General features: G+C 36.8%; 1 protein-coding gene across 1 annotated transcript in view; it reads right to left on the bottom strand.

The window, feature by feature from the left end:
* Nucleotides 1–18,969, bottom strand: part of cacna1hb (calcium channel, voltage-dependent, T type, alpha 1H subunit b) — a gene marked incomplete at its 5' end in the record, with an annotated part of 53,237 nt that overhangs the window by 11,098 nt on the left and 23,170 nt on the right. Inside the window, 17 exons of the mRNA XM_079615679.1 lie at nucleotides 272–423; nucleotides 1,834–2,026; nucleotides 3,554–3,643; nucleotides 4,761–4,886; nucleotides 5,033–5,159; nucleotides 6,238–6,422; nucleotides 7,604–7,672; nucleotides 8,431–8,554; nucleotides 8,665–8,765; nucleotides 9,067–9,405; nucleotides 9,993–10,180; nucleotides 10,360–10,444; nucleotides 12,731–12,886; nucleotides 14,619–14,736; nucleotides 15,487–15,672; nucleotides 15,768–15,919; nucleotides 17,426–17,775. Coding sequence (XP_079471805.1) covers nucleotides 272–423; nucleotides 1,834–2,026; nucleotides 3,554–3,643; nucleotides 4,761–4,886; nucleotides 5,033–5,159; nucleotides 6,238–6,422; nucleotides 7,604–7,672; nucleotides 8,431–8,554; nucleotides 8,665–8,765; nucleotides 9,067–9,405; nucleotides 9,993–10,180; nucleotides 10,360–10,444; nucleotides 12,731–12,886; nucleotides 14,619–14,736; nucleotides 15,487–15,672; nucleotides 15,768–15,919; nucleotides 17,426–17,775 — 2,741 coding nt within the window. The remainder of the gene's footprint in view (nucleotides 1–271; nucleotides 424–1,833; nucleotides 2,027–3,553; nucleotides 3,644–4,760; nucleotides 4,887–5,032; nucleotides 5,160–6,237; nucleotides 6,423–7,603; nucleotides 7,673–8,430; nucleotides 8,555–8,664; nucleotides 8,766–9,066; nucleotides 9,406–9,992; nucleotides 10,181–10,359; nucleotides 10,445–12,730; nucleotides 12,887–14,618; nucleotides 14,737–15,486; nucleotides 15,673–15,767; nucleotides 15,920–17,425; nucleotides 17,776–18,969) is intronic.

The raw sequence follows: 18,969 nt of genomic DNA, 5'->3' as shown, positions 1-18,969 counted from the left end.
GCTCTGTTTTCAACTCCTCCCCCGACCGCAAGCGGCACCTCTAGCCGATCGGTCTGCGCAGTCGAACACACCTAAACTGTTATGTAACTCCCACTTTTAATAATCCAATCAATTCCAGATGCATAAAATCATGTCTCACCCTATATTTGTTTCTCATTAGAATACGGTTACACGTTTCACTCTGAAATAATAACACCTGCACACAGGCTTTTGATAACCTATTGCTCATGACATTGCCCCGCAGAAGCAGTGTGTGTGTAATACTCCAAACCTTGGGTTGTCTGTAGTGCTCCATCGACATTGTAAGGACATTGATGGCGATGATGATGGTGATGAAGAGGTCCAGATAGTGACTAGTGCAGAGCGTGTGAATATAGAGGCGTGTTGGAGAGTAGTCTGCATAGTACGGTCTCTGCATGGCCTCTACAAAACACACACACAGAGAGAGAGAGAGAGAGAGAGAGAGAGAGAGAGAGATAGATAGAGAGATAGAGAGAGAGAGAGATAGAGAGAGAGAGAGAGAGAGAGAGAGAAAGGGAGAGAGAGAACAATAGAGCACCTTCATTAGGGTGTATTCAGGTCATTCAGGTACTTACACACAAACACACACGCTCATCTTGAATCACGGGATGCTGTGAACATCCACGCCGAACATTTTATGTTTAAAAATGTCCATTTTGTAATACAGCTTTGATGTTAATATGCACGAGATTTGCAACGTTTCATTGAAATAGCTCAAAGGCAGAATGTGTGTTGTTAGTGTACTGTATAGGCTACTTTGTTGTACCTGTCAAACACAAGCACACTGACCCAGTTTTGTCTGGCCAGTAAATTGCTAACGTGGCAGTGTGTGAGTGTGTATGTGTGTGTGTGTGTGTGTAATCACAGTTTGCAAACAGTCGAGTCATCTGAGGGATGTTATAAATGTCCAGCCAAGCGTCCCCCCACATCCATCACTGCTCAAGACTGCTCAAGGTGTCTTTGAGAGAAGCTTGGTGTGCATTTAAGCGAGTGAGGTCTTGAGACAGCTAGCTAAGTCACTTTCCAGTTCAGTACTGTGGCGGTACCATGGTACAGTGATGGTCTTTGATATATACCACACTACTGTGAGTAATGCTTACTCATGTAAAACTCAGGGTGGCCAGGGTGTTGATATGTAGTTGCTTAAGTGTTCATAATGGCTTTTGTCATGGGCTTTCTGGGTTGTTATGCAGCTGCTTACTGTACCAAAGTAGGCCAACATTATGACCCCTAAACTTGGCTTTGGTCCCTATAGTTAATATGTAAGAAAGTTCTAGCTATTGTTTAAAAATGTCCCCATTGTTTCCATAACCTTGTTACCTGACACTAGTAAAACTACTAAAGCAGAGGATTCGAGTGGGATTTGAGACAAGATCAAATGTTTTTACCCTCACTTATAATTATGTGTCTCTTGTCTAATTAAATGCTGGTTATGTGGTTTTGAAGTCAAGCAAAGTCAAAGGGCTTTTGAAGAACACGTCTGTGGAAATCAATACTAATTGTCAAGCTTAATACACACGACAGCAATCGAACTGTACTGTGCTGACCATGTGTGATGCAATACAATTACAAGCGATAAAACCAGTCTGTTCCATGCTAGTTTTTATCCTAACCAGCAGTGACAAGCCACACAATATTTTGTTGCCCTCTGCTCTGGTCAATATATAAGTGTGGCAAAAAAGTACAAAAATGGCCCAAAATCCATTTAGTTGTTTCGTTCTGAGTTTCGCTTTCAGTGACAACAGGAAAATGGCTGACGCTTTGTTGCATTGTCCCATTATGACACAGTCGGCATAAAAAACACACACTCACTCCTGCGTTTCTTCTCCATGCGCTTCTTTCTCTTTTCCTCTCTCCGTCTGGCCTCCTCTTCCTCTTGGTCTTGTCTACACTTGTGGAAGTTCTCGACCACCACGCCTACAAACATGTTCAGCACGAAGAAGCTGACGATCAGCAGGAAGGAGATGAAGTACAGAAGCATCCAGGGATTATGATTCCTTATGGGCTACAAAGAGAGAAGAAAGAAGAACAGAGAAATCATTTAGATATGAGGAGATGACATTGATCAAAGAGGTGTACAGTAATTGTCATAAGGAAATATTCCAGTGTACACTTTCTTTTTTCCCAATTAAGCCTGGAATATTTCTGTGTGCATCAGCACATTTAGTATATAACATTTATATGCAATATTAAACTTGCACATATTTTTCATCCTATTCTTTTGTGGAAATGCTGGATATGCTAGCTAGCTCTTGCCTTTTATTTTGCTGCATTTTAAACTTAGGTCCCTGACAAAAATTGTCAAGAATTGAAAAATGCAGGTACATTACATCATAAACCTTATTAATCCCCAGGGGGAAATTTACATGTCACAGCAGCACAAAAATACAATAAGTAGAAAACATAAACAACATTCACAACAGCAACAAGTCTTGTTCTCCAGTATCAATTTCTCAAAGCATTATGATTATATACAACAAGTAATAATAAACAAAAAATTCTATCATCTTGTATAACACTGGTTGTAAAATCTAATTGAGGTTGGAAGACTAATAAGACTTAAAGTCCCCCTGTGGTGAAAATCAAGTTTTTAATGTTGTTTTATATGTCTATGTGATGTTTTTAACTAAAGTCATAAGTCAACACCATTGCAGAGTATTTTTCCTTAAAACTGCAGTGAACCAGAGGCAGTCTCAAAAACGTGGTTTAAAATCAATCGCGGGTGTTTCTGACGTCACAAACTACCTTGTAACCACTCAGGTCAACGTGTGATCGTCAACGAGTGGATCTCTGAGCTGGTGTGAGTGAGTGGAGGCGGGCTCATTTGCATATTCAGGACTTGTTACCTTACATAATTTTTTATTTTATGATAAATTTCCTTCATTTACAATAAAAACAAACAAACAATGTATCTACTAAAAACAAGACAAAAATACATAAATAAAGTGAAGGCACCCTTATTTGAATGTCTAACGTGGAGAGAAAGAAGCCCATCAGCAAGAAGACATGAAAATGTGACAGGAAGAAAGAGCAGAATGCAATGGAAACTCCACGTGTCTTATTGTATTTTTAACTACACAAAAAGATAAAGGACACTATATAAACCAGTTGTGTTGAATCTGTTATTGTCTGTGGACTGAACGTTTCTGTCTATGTGTGTGTGAGTATAAGACCTCTCAGTGGAATTAAATGATGAATGTTCTGTGTCTCCTCCTCAACCTGCTCATTTTGGTGTCCTCCACTATATTTTTATCTCTCTCTCCCTTTTTTCTTCAGTTCAGAGCTGAATTAATCAAAACCTCACTTTACTTAAAACCTGCTGCTGCCTTTTGTGATTGTGTCACTTGAGCTTGTGTGAAAAAACAGTAAACTCCTGGTGCCAGTGTTTTCTTTTCTTATAACAGACAGATTGAGAGTAAGGCGTAAGTGTTTCCACACTGAGTAGAGTTATCTGAAGAATGCACACACACACACACACACACACACACACACACACACGCACGCACGCACGCACGCACGCACGCACACACACCTGTTTGTCCACAGCCACGGCATCTAAGCCATCGTACATGATGCTGACCCAACCATCTTTAGATGACAGGACAAACAATGACATCAGTGCCTGCAAAACAGAGATACAATGGATTCATGTAAATAAGAGAATATTACTGTATCATTATCAGCAATATGAATATCTGTAAAATATTAAAGGGAAGGTGAGATGAACATAATTCTGCTCAGTTTAAGGCTACTGCACAGCAAAAAAAAAAATTGTTTTTGTTTTTTGGAAAAAAATCTAAGCATACTATAAATTGACTTGAGAAGCAAGCAACACTTATTTATAGAATTTATACTGAATTAAGTTTTCCCTCTATTGATTGTTTTTTCTTGTGTTAAACATACTCTATTTGTGTTGTTTCTAATTCAAATAAGAAACGTATTATTTTTTTGCAAGGAAAATGTACATCTTCACCCGTTATTGAAATGTTATTAAAAATGTATTTATTATTATACATTTTGTAAGCATATTGCTTAGTTGTACTTTTATTTCTGATAACGCAATGAAACATGCCAAATTGCGTAGACATAATTTCTGGCCAGTCTTTCATACAAAGAAATTATGAACGCATGCAAAAACAAGAGAGAACCAACAAAATATTAATAACTAATTATGTTATAAGTTATTAATTAACTAGGTATACTTATTAACTAAGTATGCTTTTTCCTGTGAGCTTTTATTTTTTTCATGCATAGTGGATTTTGCATTTCTATGTCATTTGTATAGTTTACCTTTTTATAATATTATATATAAATTTTTTTCAGATAAATAACTTAAGCAATATATATATAGTGTGTGTGTGTGTAAATAAATGTGCATTTATTTAAACTGTCTGTACTTGACAGATATTCAAATGTTTTGGGGGGAAAAAATCAAACATGTTGGATGTCAAACTTAATTCATTACATGAGGGAATTAAAGTCAAAGGTCTAAACTTAAAAAATAAAAAAACAAAAATAAACAACTGAACAGGTACAATAAACATTGTCCACCAGAACCCTGTCATGTTGATGAAATGCGCTTGTGTGACCTGAATCTGAAATATAATGGGTTTAGAAAAAGGGCAAATGAGAAGGTTGATTTTTTAATAAAAGACGCTACCAGTGGTCATAATTCATTCTTCATGAATTCCCCCTTTTTTGTCTATATATGTGCGTAAGTGTGATTGTGAGTGTCTTACCTGACCCAGGTTATCGAAGTTGTATTTCCTACGGACCCATTTGTATTTAGCCAGCAGACACTCTGATCTATTGGTGATGTTTCTAGTGTCAAAGCCTTCACAGTGATGAAACTTCCCCTTAAAGAGCTGAGTAAATAAAAACAGCATTTTTATAATTACAAAGCAAACTGCTCTGACATACTAAATGTTTATTTAATAAATAAAATCGTTAATAAAAATGAACTTAATTCAGATTTGTATTCTTTATTTAGACACTAGCAGCATGTGTGTACCTGAACTCCCAGAATGCCAAAGACAATAAAGAAAGCGCAACAGATTAACACAATATTTCCAATAGGTCTGAGAGATGTGATCAATGTTTCAACGACCAGCTTCAGTCCGGGGGCCCTGCTTATGACCCTGACAACACAAACACACAAAGAAATGCATATTTAGTGTCGCAACAATATCTGAACTCAAAGCAAAACCACTGAACTAGAAAGAGGCTGTTAATAAAAAGGCTCAGAGCCGCACAACAAGCTGACGAGACGAGATGTGCTCTAGTATTAGCCTTGAAATGAATAGACAGACGGAGATATATTCTGCTGAGCAGACTTTGTTCAAATGTGTGTAGTGGAACAGTTACACATGCAAGCTCGATTCTGCCATGGAACAGAAAAGAAAGAACGAAAGAAAGAAAGAAAAAAAGAGTAATTGCGACATCAATAGTTCAAAAGCTTCAATAGTTTTCTGACTAAGATATTAAATGTTTCAATGGTTCAGCACCACGGACAGCAACATTATTAAAAAAACTTTTTTATTAGGGATACATTTCGTTTTATTGAGTAACTACTAGTTGCCTAGTAAAGATTGTGAATGACATTCACGGATGTTGCTTCATGACAACAAATCAGATTTTTTGCCTAAACAAACATTTTGGAAGGAAAAGGGCTACATACAAATGGAATCAGTACATTAAATGTTTAATATAAAAGATGAATGAGTGCTCTTTGCCATCATGGCTATTTATCTGCGGCGAAAGCGGCGGTCTATCTAGGTTCATTAAAACCATTCAGGCTCGTACCCCTATATGCACACAGAGATCATAAATTATAGGAAAGTTGCTGACCGCTAAAATGAACTACTTCTCGATCTTGCCTCGAAACTCCATTACAGGATGTAGTGACGGATCACGTGCACTCCACTGACTTCACTCCTGTTGGTTGGCGCTTCCATTAAGTCGCTCTTCATTTACATAAAGTTAAACATATCTCAATATTGTCACACCACTGGACACAGTGTGAACGCAGCTTCACCAGTTCCAATTCCAATTCACTTTCATTTTCGTGAAAAAGCAGTGTGAACATTCTGCTAAACATTTACTTTTGTGTTCCACAGTAGAAATAGCCCTTTAAGAATATTAAAACAGCCAATAGAGGACATAATGTACTTCCAGACATTTATACACACCCACACATACCTTCAATAAAAATCTCACCTCAAGGGTCTTAGTGTTCTGAGCAGTCGAAGAACTCGTAAGATACCCAGGATTCTGTTCCCGCCAGAGGACGCGAGTGAGACCAGGATGTCCACAATAGACACAAATACTAGAAAGCCGTCTAGAACATTCCAGCTGCTCTTCAGGTACGAGCCTGGACCAGCGTACAGCCCAAGAGAAACCACCTACAACACCAACAGCATAACAATCACAACCATCACCATCACGGACATGTCATCAGAATATTGCATTATTATTGTTTTATTCAATTCAAAATTATAAGCTAAATAAAATCAACCCTCTACGGACATACTGAAGCTCGAGTCGCCATTGGCTTGTACATTTTTTATTTTACTCGCCAGACTTTTTACTTTTTAGGGTTTTCAGGTCGATCTAACAGTGACACAGATTAAATAGATTAGGTAGAGAAATGTAATAGAGTACCGGTAATCAGATTGAAAATAAAACTGCATAGTCCTCACTGTATACATTAAATATAGATTAAGCCTTATTAAAGTTACAAAAGTTATTCAGTCAAGAGCACTGAGTGATTTTTAGTTTTATTAACATTAAAAACACAGACAGTAGGTACCTGTATATTAGGCTGCTGTCACTTTAAGACAGTGCATCCAATATACAGACACTGTTACGTTAAGACATAACCGACTATGTTTACTAGGATACTCGCCAAGACAGGCATTTTGACAATTTTGTGTGAAATAGTCCATTCAAGAGCTCAAATCAGTATTCGCGTCCTGTCAGACGGGGCTTACTGGGCTTTCTGTCAGATGTGCACATGACACGAGATATCTTTTGCGTCTTCTTGCGCTTTAATGTTTAAATAGGCAAGGCTGAAAAACATGTGCAAATGATAAACTTTCATGATGACACAGCACTGGCCCGATCGGGACAGGGACAGATCTGTCAACTCTTGGCCATCGGGCAGTCCTGTCGAGCCCTGTATTTAGATCCAGCGTGTCAATTCTCTTTATGTGGCATGTGTAAAAGTCTCTCTCTTTCTCTCAAGATGAGTGTGTGTGTGTGTGTGTGTGTGTGTGTGTGTGTGTGTGTGTGTGTGTGTGTGTGTGTGTGTGTGAGAAAGCGAAAGATGGCGCTCTCAGCTAAGCGACGGTGCATAAAGCTCAGCAGACAATGAAATTATATATCTGAGCTAAACTTATTTTTTCCCTCTAACTCAATCACAGGCGACTGAAATCGTACCGTTTATTATTTATTATTAATTAAAGACATTTTTAGTCGCCTAGCATGAACTTTGGTTGCATATGTGAGTGATTTACTCGCATTGCAGACGGTTGAAAAATAAGCCTTTATTTAATCAATTAATATTTTTTAATTAATTCCATACCTTCACAGTCATCTCAGCCACAAAGATCACAGTGAAGATGTAGTTGGACACTTTAAGAAAAATCCGCTCCTGTCAAACAATGATAAATGAAAATGTCATTTAAAATGGCAACAAATGCATCATATTCATTACAGAGCAATACAAGAGCAGCTTTGAGATGTTACCATGTTTCCCCTACTGACGAGAAGTCACCCAGTGGCTTTTTACAGTATTTATTGTGCAGTATACCTTCATTACTGAGTTACAATGGTTATTGTAATTTTTAAGTTGTATGTGGATTTCTTTTTTTTTATTATGATAATGGGTTTAGATATTAATACTTTTATTTAGCAATGATGCATTAGATTGATCAAAAGTGACAGTAAAGGCTTTTATATTGCTAACAAATGATTTCTATTTCAAATAAATTTTGTTCTTTTGAACTTTCTACTCATCAAAGAATCTTGACAAAAACAAGTTTCCAAAAATATATGACAATATATGATACAAATATAATATAAACACAACATTGATAATATTAAGAAATGTTTCTTAAGCATCAAGTCAGCATATGATAATGATTTCTGAAGGATCATATTACACTTAAGACTGGGGTCATAATGTATATTTGCCATCACAGGAATAAATAGATTGTTATAACGTGTTACACTATTACTGTTTTACAGTCATTTTTATTAAATAAATGCAGCCTTGGTGGCCATAAGAGATTATGCATGAGATTATGCAAAAAATATGAAACATTTCACCGACACTAACTTTTGAATGGTAGTTTACATATATAATAGAGCTTAATGAAAGTGCTAGAAATGAGTGTAGTGACTGTTCACCGTGCTGTCGGGCTGGATGTCGGGTCTCTCTAGAGCGATTGTAATGCAGTTGAAGAAGATGAAGAACAGCACAATATGATCAAACATCTTATGAGTGATGACTTTCTGACAGCGCATCCGGAACCTGCAGAGAACGAGAGGGAGAGAGCTGTGTGTAGCATGAGAATCTGCAAGCACAGCATTCATTAGTTGTGTATATGTGTGTGTTGGCTGGTTTTCTGTGTTGCTACTCACTTATTATGAGGAGAAAATAAATAAAGAGACCAATCCTCATGGTCACTGCACCACTGGGGTTTATAAGGCTCCAACAGTCTCTTCACAATGAGACACCAGCTCTAAACAAAACATACAATACCAGATAAAAAAAAGAAAGATGCAGAAGGAAAATACACAAAGAAGTTGTTTTTTTTTTCAAAAAAAAAACTTGCCACAATGATGCTAAAGTATGTTACAATCTAAATGTATGGGAATTTCTTACCATCCACCAGTCAAAATTTGTGTGATGGATCAGATAGATAGATTAGATGGATGGATGGATGGATGGATAGATGGCTATTCATCTATCTATCCATCCATCCATCCAGATAGATGATTAAATTATAAAAACATTAAAATTGATTAAAGAGGAAGTCCCACCTCCTCAAATTCATCATCATCTGCCCCTTGTGTGGATGTTGGCTCGGGGTGTGTAATTTTAGGAGAGGATGGATAACCTCCATCTAATCTGCCATTGCACTCCAAATATGGGCGTGGAACCTGCAAGAGCTCTGGAAAATCAAACGAGCCTAGACACGAAACTCCGCCCAGACTGCCGGTCCTGCTGGATTTCCCATCATCTGATTGGTTTTCATCCATGCTGTCCCGGCCCGCTCCAGAAAGCAGCGACTCGCGATCTCTTGACTGAGCACGTCTAATCAGACTGGGGGCCTGGCCAAGACTGTTCCAACTGGAGCGGCGACTTCCCCAAAGGCTGGACTACAACAGACAACACAAATTGTAGCTGTTTATCATGGCATGCAACCAATGGTGTAGTGTGAAAGAATCATTCACAAATCAATAAGTTGACATGTAGAGAATGGTGAGGAAAAAATAGAAGCGATTTACAAGATGACTGAATTTTTATTATTATTAAACTTGATTACATCTAAAATGTAATTAAATTAATTCAATTACACAGTATATATATATACAGTTATGTTATGTTATGTTATGTATTTATTTATTTTAGTTTCAAATATAACATCTATAGGTAAATGAAGTTCTAAATGTCTAGATGTGTCCTGTATTAGGCTACTTACGTTTCAATATTAAACCAAAAATCCAATACAAATAACAATAAAGGCGATAAAAACAATAAAATGCCATGGTAAAACCACTAATGAAGAAACGTCTGTCTTCAAAGATTCATGCTGAAAATTTGTGATGAATATTCATGCTTGGTGTGAAAAAGCCTTAAAAGGGAAATTTCTAATATTATTATATAATTTTTAACTATATAATTTTAATTGTTTTGAGATTAATACTATTTGTGTAGGTTTACATGTAACAGCATTTCTACTCACCAGGGATCTCTGGTCATGGAGTTCAGTGGAGGTGTTGCTGTTGCGCCGTGATTGGCTGTAGATGTGTGACACCTCAGTCCTGGGTGTGGCGTTGAGTTGCATGTGTGTGTTGTGAGGTGGCATAGACGCTCGAGGTTCCAGGTGTCCGTTGGAGATGGGCATTAATGTCTGCATTTTCATCTCAGATCCTAATATCAACAAGAGATTAGCATAAAATAATAAAGCACATAAACAGCTGTGCGCAAAGACACGCGCACACACACACACACACACACACAGACACACACACACACACACACACACACACACACACACACACACACACACACACACACACACACACACACACACACACACACACACACACCTGATTTCAGCAGTTCTCTCAGTTTGTCCTCATCACCATAGTCAGACGACATGCCATCATCAATGTCTGATCTGCTAGCATCACCCTGAAAGAGAAATGACAAAGATGAAAATGTAATTTTTCATTATCATGAATTCGGAAGTTTAGCATCAAGCCAAACAACACAAGGCCAGCATAAATAAATGCAGAACAAACACAATTACATTTGCTCTTTCAAGGGTATGCAACTCTCTACCTTCTACTTTCATGCTTAGTTAACCCGTTTTCCATTTTGTCCTCGTCCTAATTCCTGCCGAGTCATTGAACTTCCACTTCCAATGCATTTCAAATCAACATGAAACGGCATTCAGACCTATTTCACTTTTAATATGTGATATACAGAGGTGGTCAAAAGTGATGTCTGGCCAAGGAAAATTGACAACTTCACCCTTCATTCAAATGTTATTAAGTGTTTGTTAAAGATTGTGTAAGCATATTGCGTAGTTGTGCTTGGAGTCAATTGTTTTATTTGTGATAGCGCAACGAAACATGCCAAATTGTGCAGACATCATTTTTGCCCAGGCTGTCATACAAAGGAATTATTATGAACACATGCAAAAACAAGAAAGAACCAATGAAATGTTTTCTATGCACTGTAAAATAAAATAAAACCTGTAACTGTAGTTTCTCTTTTATAAATAGATTCAGATTATTTTATTTAATGCCATATCAGCATTCAAAGCTATTGAATCCATGGCAAAAAATCAATAACAAAAATACAAATATCATATAAATACAATAAAAACAAAACAAACAAAAACAGCAAGTCATATTATACAATATTTTTTTAATTGTCTTTTATATATAAAATAAAAAATATATATAATTTTGTCAGATATATACCTTAACTAAGTATATACTTGAAAAATATAAAAACATTTTACTCATAATTTTATGGTCAATTATGACCATAAGGCTCTCCGGACATCATTTGGCCACTACTGTATTTCTGGATGAAACAGTATATTTCACTAGAAAGAAAACCACAAGGAATTAATTTTATTGTAAAAAGTGGGTGTTCAATACCAAAGCGAACCAGAAACACACTTCCTGGATGAGTTGCGCCACACAAGCAATGGCTATTGAGATTTGCTTCTTTATACTCCAACATGTATTGTAAATCCATGGAAAAATGTGAATGAATGAGAATAGGCATTTTCATCCGAGTAACAACAGGAAAAGTGTGTGTAAATGTGAACTGGCGTATTGTGTGAGAAGTGTCCAGCGTGTGATATTACCTTGCAGACAAAAGACAGAGAGAGAGAGAGAGATAAAAGACAGAGAGAAAAAAAAAGGAACAACAGAAGGTTTGAGTGAAAGCGTGTTCCTATCACACCAGCTGCAGCCCGGCGCCTGCGCTTATACACTACAGATGCGTCTCATCTACATCAAAATTACACACACAAGCAAAACATACACCGATCCACACAATCAATCTCTTTGATGTGACACCAAAAACGAAAAGAAACAAGAGCGTGTTTTTGTTCATTTCCATGTGCGCTCATTGGAAATCCCTTTTTTCATGGTGTGCATAACGGTTACTGTGCGGTAATTGAGTTACAGTGCAATAATTCCAGGCCTCTGATAACATCTTACTCTTAACTTGAGCAATTCCCTCTTGGAAACTCAATTAAATGCAATACGGCCACATCTAATTCACCCGTGCGGAGGATTTCGCACAGATGTTGAAAAGCAGAGGAAATAGTTTCAACCAGTTTGTTACAGTAGTAGCCCCACAAAGCTTAAAGGGGTGATGAACTGAGAAATCAAATTTTCCTTGAGCTTTTGACATATAAGAGGTCATCATACTATAAGAATATCCTGTCAGTTTCATAACTAAACACGTCCTTGTTAGTCTAATAAAAGCTTTTATTTATACGAAAGGTTTTCAAACACAGGGTATCAAACCCCGCCTCCGCAGAAGAAGATCGACGCCTACTCCAACACCGCCTGTTTAGCCCCGCCCACCGATTCGCGCATTACATGAAACTCATTATAATATGCAAAACTGTTATCCAATCATAGCAGTGGGCGTTTACTTCCAAGTCTTCAATGAGGCATGCCCATAAAAACCGAGCGTTTCAGGAGCTAGGCTCAAAACCAGGGTAGAAAATAGCCTATTTCTTATTCATTTTGATGTTTTTGAATGTAAAAACAGAGTGAATGTCATAAGTTGACCTCAGACAACAATATAAAAAAATTAAAAAGCCAATTCATGACCCCTTTAAGCCAAAGTGTACAATCAATATCAAAGATATTACAAGCACACTTTTCAAGCAAAACATTTCAAGAAAATAGATAAGAGTCCCTAGTTCAACATCTGACATCTTACCTCAGCTTGGAAGCCCTCTACTAAGATGGCAACCAGTAAGTTGAAGAGGACGTAATTCCCAAAGGTCATCAAGGCCACAAAGTACAGAGCGGCCAATGGGGAGGTGGAGGCCATGCCGTTATACAGAACCACATTCCAGTCCTCCTGGGTCAAAATCTGTCGAGACACAGGACCACTGTTAGCTCAAATCTCACTTCTTAAACTATTGTCTCACACTGCGAGTAGGCAAATGACACATTTAACCAGCAATAAACACATTTATCTGAATGCTATTAAAAACATCAACATATCATTTATTAATTACAACCACACCTCTATGTGTACAACATACCTTGGAAGATTAAGAATTTATCTCAATTTGAACAAAAATCGATATAATTGGTGATATACAAATATTTGCATTAAAATGATTAAAATAGTCTTTAAAAAAATTAAATCAGTTTGAGAAATCAACGTCACTCACTGCCCACAGAATGTTTCTGACCAGATTTCAATATTTAATCTACAAGTATTACAAATGATATAATAACAATAATTACTATTATTATAATATATTTGTTTAATTTAATGACTGCAGTTTACCCAGCATGATTTTTTTATTTGATTTAAAACACAATTTCCACACACATTTCTTTTTACATTTATAATTAACAAAAAATATAATATGATAAAAAATAATAATCATTAGCCCAAGCAAAGTTGCAAACTATGATGTTTACACTAACTAAGAGTTATTTGACTAAGAGGTATTTTCTACACCAAGTAAAACAAATGTAAAAAAACCTTTTTTTTTGCCTAATTTAAGATTCAACTGCAAATGCAAAGAAACTTTGTTTGTTTTTCACACATTCACAACAGAACCCGAACCCATCTCTGCCTCTTCCTGCAGACTGATTTAGAACAGAGGCAACACAGCAGGTTCAGTCTGGAGTTATATTCTGCTTACACACAACACACACACCACACCACACACCACACACCACACACCACACACACCACACACACCACACACACCACACACACCACACACACCACACACACCACACACACACACACACACACACACACACACACACACACACACACACACACACACACACACACACACACACACACACACACACACACACACACACACAGAAATAGAGATTAGGGAAATTAAAGGCTCCCGGTACTGGAGAAACCCTGACTCCGGTGGCTTCCCTCAGGGCCTGGAGTTAATACAGCACCATATCAGTATTTGCACAAGTGTCACCCCCGGTGACCTCATCACACTGCCCAATACTGCAGGGAGAGGGCTGATGACCTCATCTTGTCTGCAATATTATAGGGCAGGATTTGATGACCTCAGCAATTTCAACTCTGACACAACTTGTAACTTTGAATAATCCCAGTCTTAAAAGTAAGACTGATATACACAAACACAAAATGCAGCATACGTGCGTCTTTTTATTGCGATTATAAAGAAGAATGGAGAAGAAAAATTATAGTTTTGCAAATGATTTTTAAATCATAAATATAAATGTACAGCTTAAAAAATGAGAAGACGCAAGGATTTGTTACTTAATTTAAGGGAGGCTAAATACCCACAATCCCTTGCCTCAGCATTTTTTGCAAAAAGCTGCTGTTCCCACATTGAGGAGTGAGTATTTGGTCAAAACTTGCCTCCGAAGACTAAAAATGATATTTCTGGACTTTAAATCAATACAAGCTGCTGTAAGTTCGAGCGTCAGTGACCTACAGACTCTCGGCAGCTTCACAAAACTAAAGAGGACTTTTATGTTACTTGAGCAAGAATAAGTAGCTCTCCCTGAAATATTTCTATGTCTGAAAAAAGAATTAACATCCATATATTGTTTATTAAACCGTTTGTGAACATTTTTCTGACCTGGAAAACTGTGACGATGGCCCAGAGGAGTGAGTCAAAGTTCTTCCTATCAGACACCGTGTCCCCATTCTCCAAACGTAGAGTAAACTTACACCCAAACAGATGCATTCCCAGTATACTAAACACAGGAGAGAGAGAGAGAGAGAGAGAGAGAGAGAGAGAGAGAGAGAGAGAGAGAGAGAGAGAGAGAGAGAGAGAGAGAGAGAGAGAGAGAGAGAGAGAGAGAGAGAGAGAGAGACAAATGAGAAAAGTTTCAAAAACAAAATGTCTACTGCATTACATGGTGCAAGAATATCAGGATCATTTTCAGGAAAGGGTGTCCAATTTACCACTGATAAAATTATCAAGATACAAAACAAAAATATCATACTTTCACCTCAGACAACAATATAAAATGTTGAATCATGTTAAAATGGGGTAATATTAATGAATCTGATTATGTGCTTATCAATTTCACTGCGAATCCAGTGCGCTTGCGTGAGTGCAGTGACTCCGCCCACACTGTAAAAAAAATTGCTGCGATTATTTAGCACAACTTAAAATCCAACATTGTTTCAACTTTAAAAAGTATGTGTTCAAGCTTGACTTAAAATATTAAGTTTAGTTAACTTAAGTTTAGTTTGGTTAAGTTGGATATTTAAGTTATCTCAACAAATTTTAACTAATCGCAGCCACATTTTTTACAGTGCACACGCTCTTCTGATTGGCTGTTATTTTTGAATGATTTTGTCGGGTCTCATAGTCGTGTCACATCTGTCGTGAACAGACAAATAGCTTATCGCTGGAATCGGATCGCGTCGCATCTGGTTGGGAGTGGGACAGTGTTATGGTCTACATGGTTCTTGTATGGAAGCACTTTCATTCAAACCTAAAGATGAAGATGAAGAGCATCAGCAGCATGCAGAAGGTGGCCACATTGTCCATGGTCTTCATTAGAACCACCAGCTGCCTGCGCAGAGCGGGGAGGAACCGCACCAGCTTCAGCACCCTGAGCAAGCGGAACGTCCGCAGAACCGAAAACCCTCCGTCCCCTTGTCCAACGATCTCACACACACTGCAGGAACCGGCAGACAGAACATGTGTGGTCAAAACATACAATGAGTTCACAACAAACAGTCCGAACGTAAAGGCAAGCAAACAGCACAGAACCTGATGATTACGATGATCCCGTCGAAGATGTTGTAGGGGTTGCTGATGTAGTTGAACAGACCGCAGGCCGAAATCTTCAGGAGCATCTCTAACGCAAACAAACTAGTGAAGACGATGTTACTGATCTCCAGCACGTCTGTCAGCTCGTCCGGCTAAAAGAAAAAGACAAGAATATGCAATACTGCTCGAGTTTCATAGCCAACCAATGTATATTTGTGTGGACATGTAGGTATCTGAGGTATCATTCATATCTGTAACACATACGGTCCTGACATGATCTTATACAAAAGATTAACTACAGTGTTGTTACTGGCATGACATTGTATTTGTGCTTCTTCTCTTTCTCTCCATGTGGGTTTATTTCTTTGTGAGGGAAGAGCGAGCGCTGTTATTAACCGTGTCTAGTGTAATGTAAATAATCATTTCCCTGGCAACAGTGTGAACGTCCTCTGCCTCAAACCGGATAATCTCAGACTGCCTCTCTGTGTCACACACTAATCCTGACCGAGGGGGTTAATTAAATGCAATATAAGCCATAAACATGCATACAATCACAGCGCAAACAGCAGTGTGCGATCACTTAGTGTTACAATTTTTCTGTGTTTTTCTGACACTAGGGTGTTTATATGTACAGTATATGCCAGCGATGACACTCGAGGAAAACTGTATTGCTAAAAAGTTAAAAAGAGGTTCTCATTATGGTAAAGTTTAATTTAGGTATCAACTTTGTCTTAGATGTTTATCATAAAACTTAAAGGAAATCAAGGACATTTTGTAACAGATTTGTAAATCTGATTAGGATTAAATAAAAATAAATTTGTAAAACAGAACTTGAAATAAAACATAATCCATTTGAATTAGCACTACATTAATAATAATATTTGTTTATAAGATGCACAAATTCAGATCCAAAATGATGTAGACAAATTAGAAATTATGCGTTATGATATTTTTTTCCATCCATTTATTCAATTGCATGATTTATTTAATAAAGTACCCTAATAAAAACTTAGTCCTTATATACAATATGTGAAACAAATCCTTATAAACATACAATAATAATAATATTCATCATGTTAAAAATAAATTCTTATTGTATGTATAAATAATAATAAAATAAAAACAAGAATACAACAAATAATAATAGAATTAATAATAATAATAATTAATAATTATTGTTGCTGCTGTATGTTCAAAAGGATTTGTTTTTGATTGGTTGTATTAAAAAAATAAGGATTAAGCTTTGGTCCAGTACAATATTAAAAATATTATAATAATAATAATGTTAAAATAAAAAATAAATGATCATTATTGGATGTTTAAATAATAATATAATAATAAAATAAAATCTTCTACTAAAATTACTACTACTACTACTACTATACTAATAACAATAATAATTATTGCTGTATGTTCAGAAGGATGTTGTTGTATTGAAAATAAGAATTAAGATTTGGTCGAGTAAAATATAAAAAATAATACATTATTATTATTATTATACTTGAAAAAGCTAACTTTAATTGTGTGGAAAAGATTTCCTATTTTTAATTATAGTTTATTTAAATATTTTTTATAATTAGGTTACATATTGTAGAGATCTCTTTTAATACTTGAGCAAAAATGTGTGATTTGTGTGTAAATGAGTGTATTGTTTTCACCTGTTCATGGTACTCCACACCCATGCTGAGTGTATTGATAAGGATCGCTATCATTATCCCTCTGTTGAAGTACTTGCTGTCCACAATCCGCCTCAAAATGGCTCTGGCATAATGAAAACACACACACACACAGTTCACATTCCCAGACTCCTTTTCTTCCATATCTTGGTTTCTTTTGCTCTGCTCCGAGCTGACGTCTGGGCCCTGCTTCTCTGGGTCCGATTCACCGTTGGAGTCGCAATTAACACCATCACTTTCCTGGGCGCAAATCGGGCAGGAGGATGACTCCGAAGACACCAGCCCCACCCTGCTGTCCGCACACACACTCAAACATGTCCCTGGATACACACCTGCAGTGAAGGACAATGGTATTTCACATTATGAGTAGGACTGGGGCAAGTTGTCACACTGGATGTCAGTAATGAGGCCCATACAGAAACTGACTGTCAATAATATCTACCCCGACCACGACCGCTTGAGTAAATAGTGTGAGCCACCCACATTATATCCAAATTCTCCAAATGCAACCTAATAATTAGACAATCCAGTGGTGCATTAGTGAATTGATTCCAGTGTAGGGCACTGCAGGCACGTGTCTTTAACACACATGCTCTGTGATCTGCTATGACAATAGTGATCGATACTGTCTCCATTTTGTAATCAGGGCAAAGTCTGTCTACACCTGCTTTTTGAGACCCATCTGCTGGGACTGAGCTTTGATCATCTCCAACATATTTATGATTTACGATTAATATATGTGTTGATCATTTCAAACAGATGGAGGACACCAACCCCAGTCAAAAATAAATATATGTACAGGATTTCACGAGTATTTTTTTAATCATAATTTGGCACCAATCCTTTAATTACCCTAATGGGATCAAACTGAATTTCTCTAAGATGTTATTGCTTTTAGCATTAAATAAAATGCCAATTCTACCGTTTACTGTCTTTGTCAGAACACAACATTTATTGTGTGGAAATAATATATGGCTTCTGGCCTATAAAATAACACCATAAAGGGAGCTATCAGAGATTTAACGTTTTAAATGGTATTTGCAGAAGTCTGCTGATATGTTCCACCAAACATCCCGTTTCCAAAGAAAATACACTACCGTTTGTTTAAGTTTAGGGTGAGATTCATTTTGTTTATAAAGAAAAAGTACTTTTGAACTTTATATTCTTAAAAAAACATCTATAATAAGATTTCCACAAAAATATTTATATAGCAGCTGCTTTCAACATTGATAATAATAAGAAATGTTTCTTGAGTACCAAATCAATCACAGGCAATTACAGAAATAAATGCAATTACGGGAATAAATACTTTTTAAAAAGTATATAAAAACATCACCTGTCTAAGAGATTAAGTTTTGCAATATCTATTCAATGCAATTGCACAGACGTGTGGGAAAGTATTTACTTTAGAAGTTAAAACAAATCAAAGTTATGAACATATTTTGACCAAAATGTTGAAAATCGCAAGGCTTCCTCACCAGGTACAGTAATTTCAGGCAAAAGTCAAGAGGCACAAAAATAATGAC

This window comes from Phoxinus phoxinus, assembly GCF_949152265.1.
Source record: "Phoxinus phoxinus genome assembly, chromosome: 6".
Lineage (NCBI taxonomy): Eukaryota > Metazoa > Chordata > Actinopteri > Cypriniformes > Leuciscidae > Phoxinus > Phoxinus phoxinus.
Note: the sequence above shows the minus strand (reverse complement) of the source record. Positions and strands in the feature narration are given on the sequence as shown.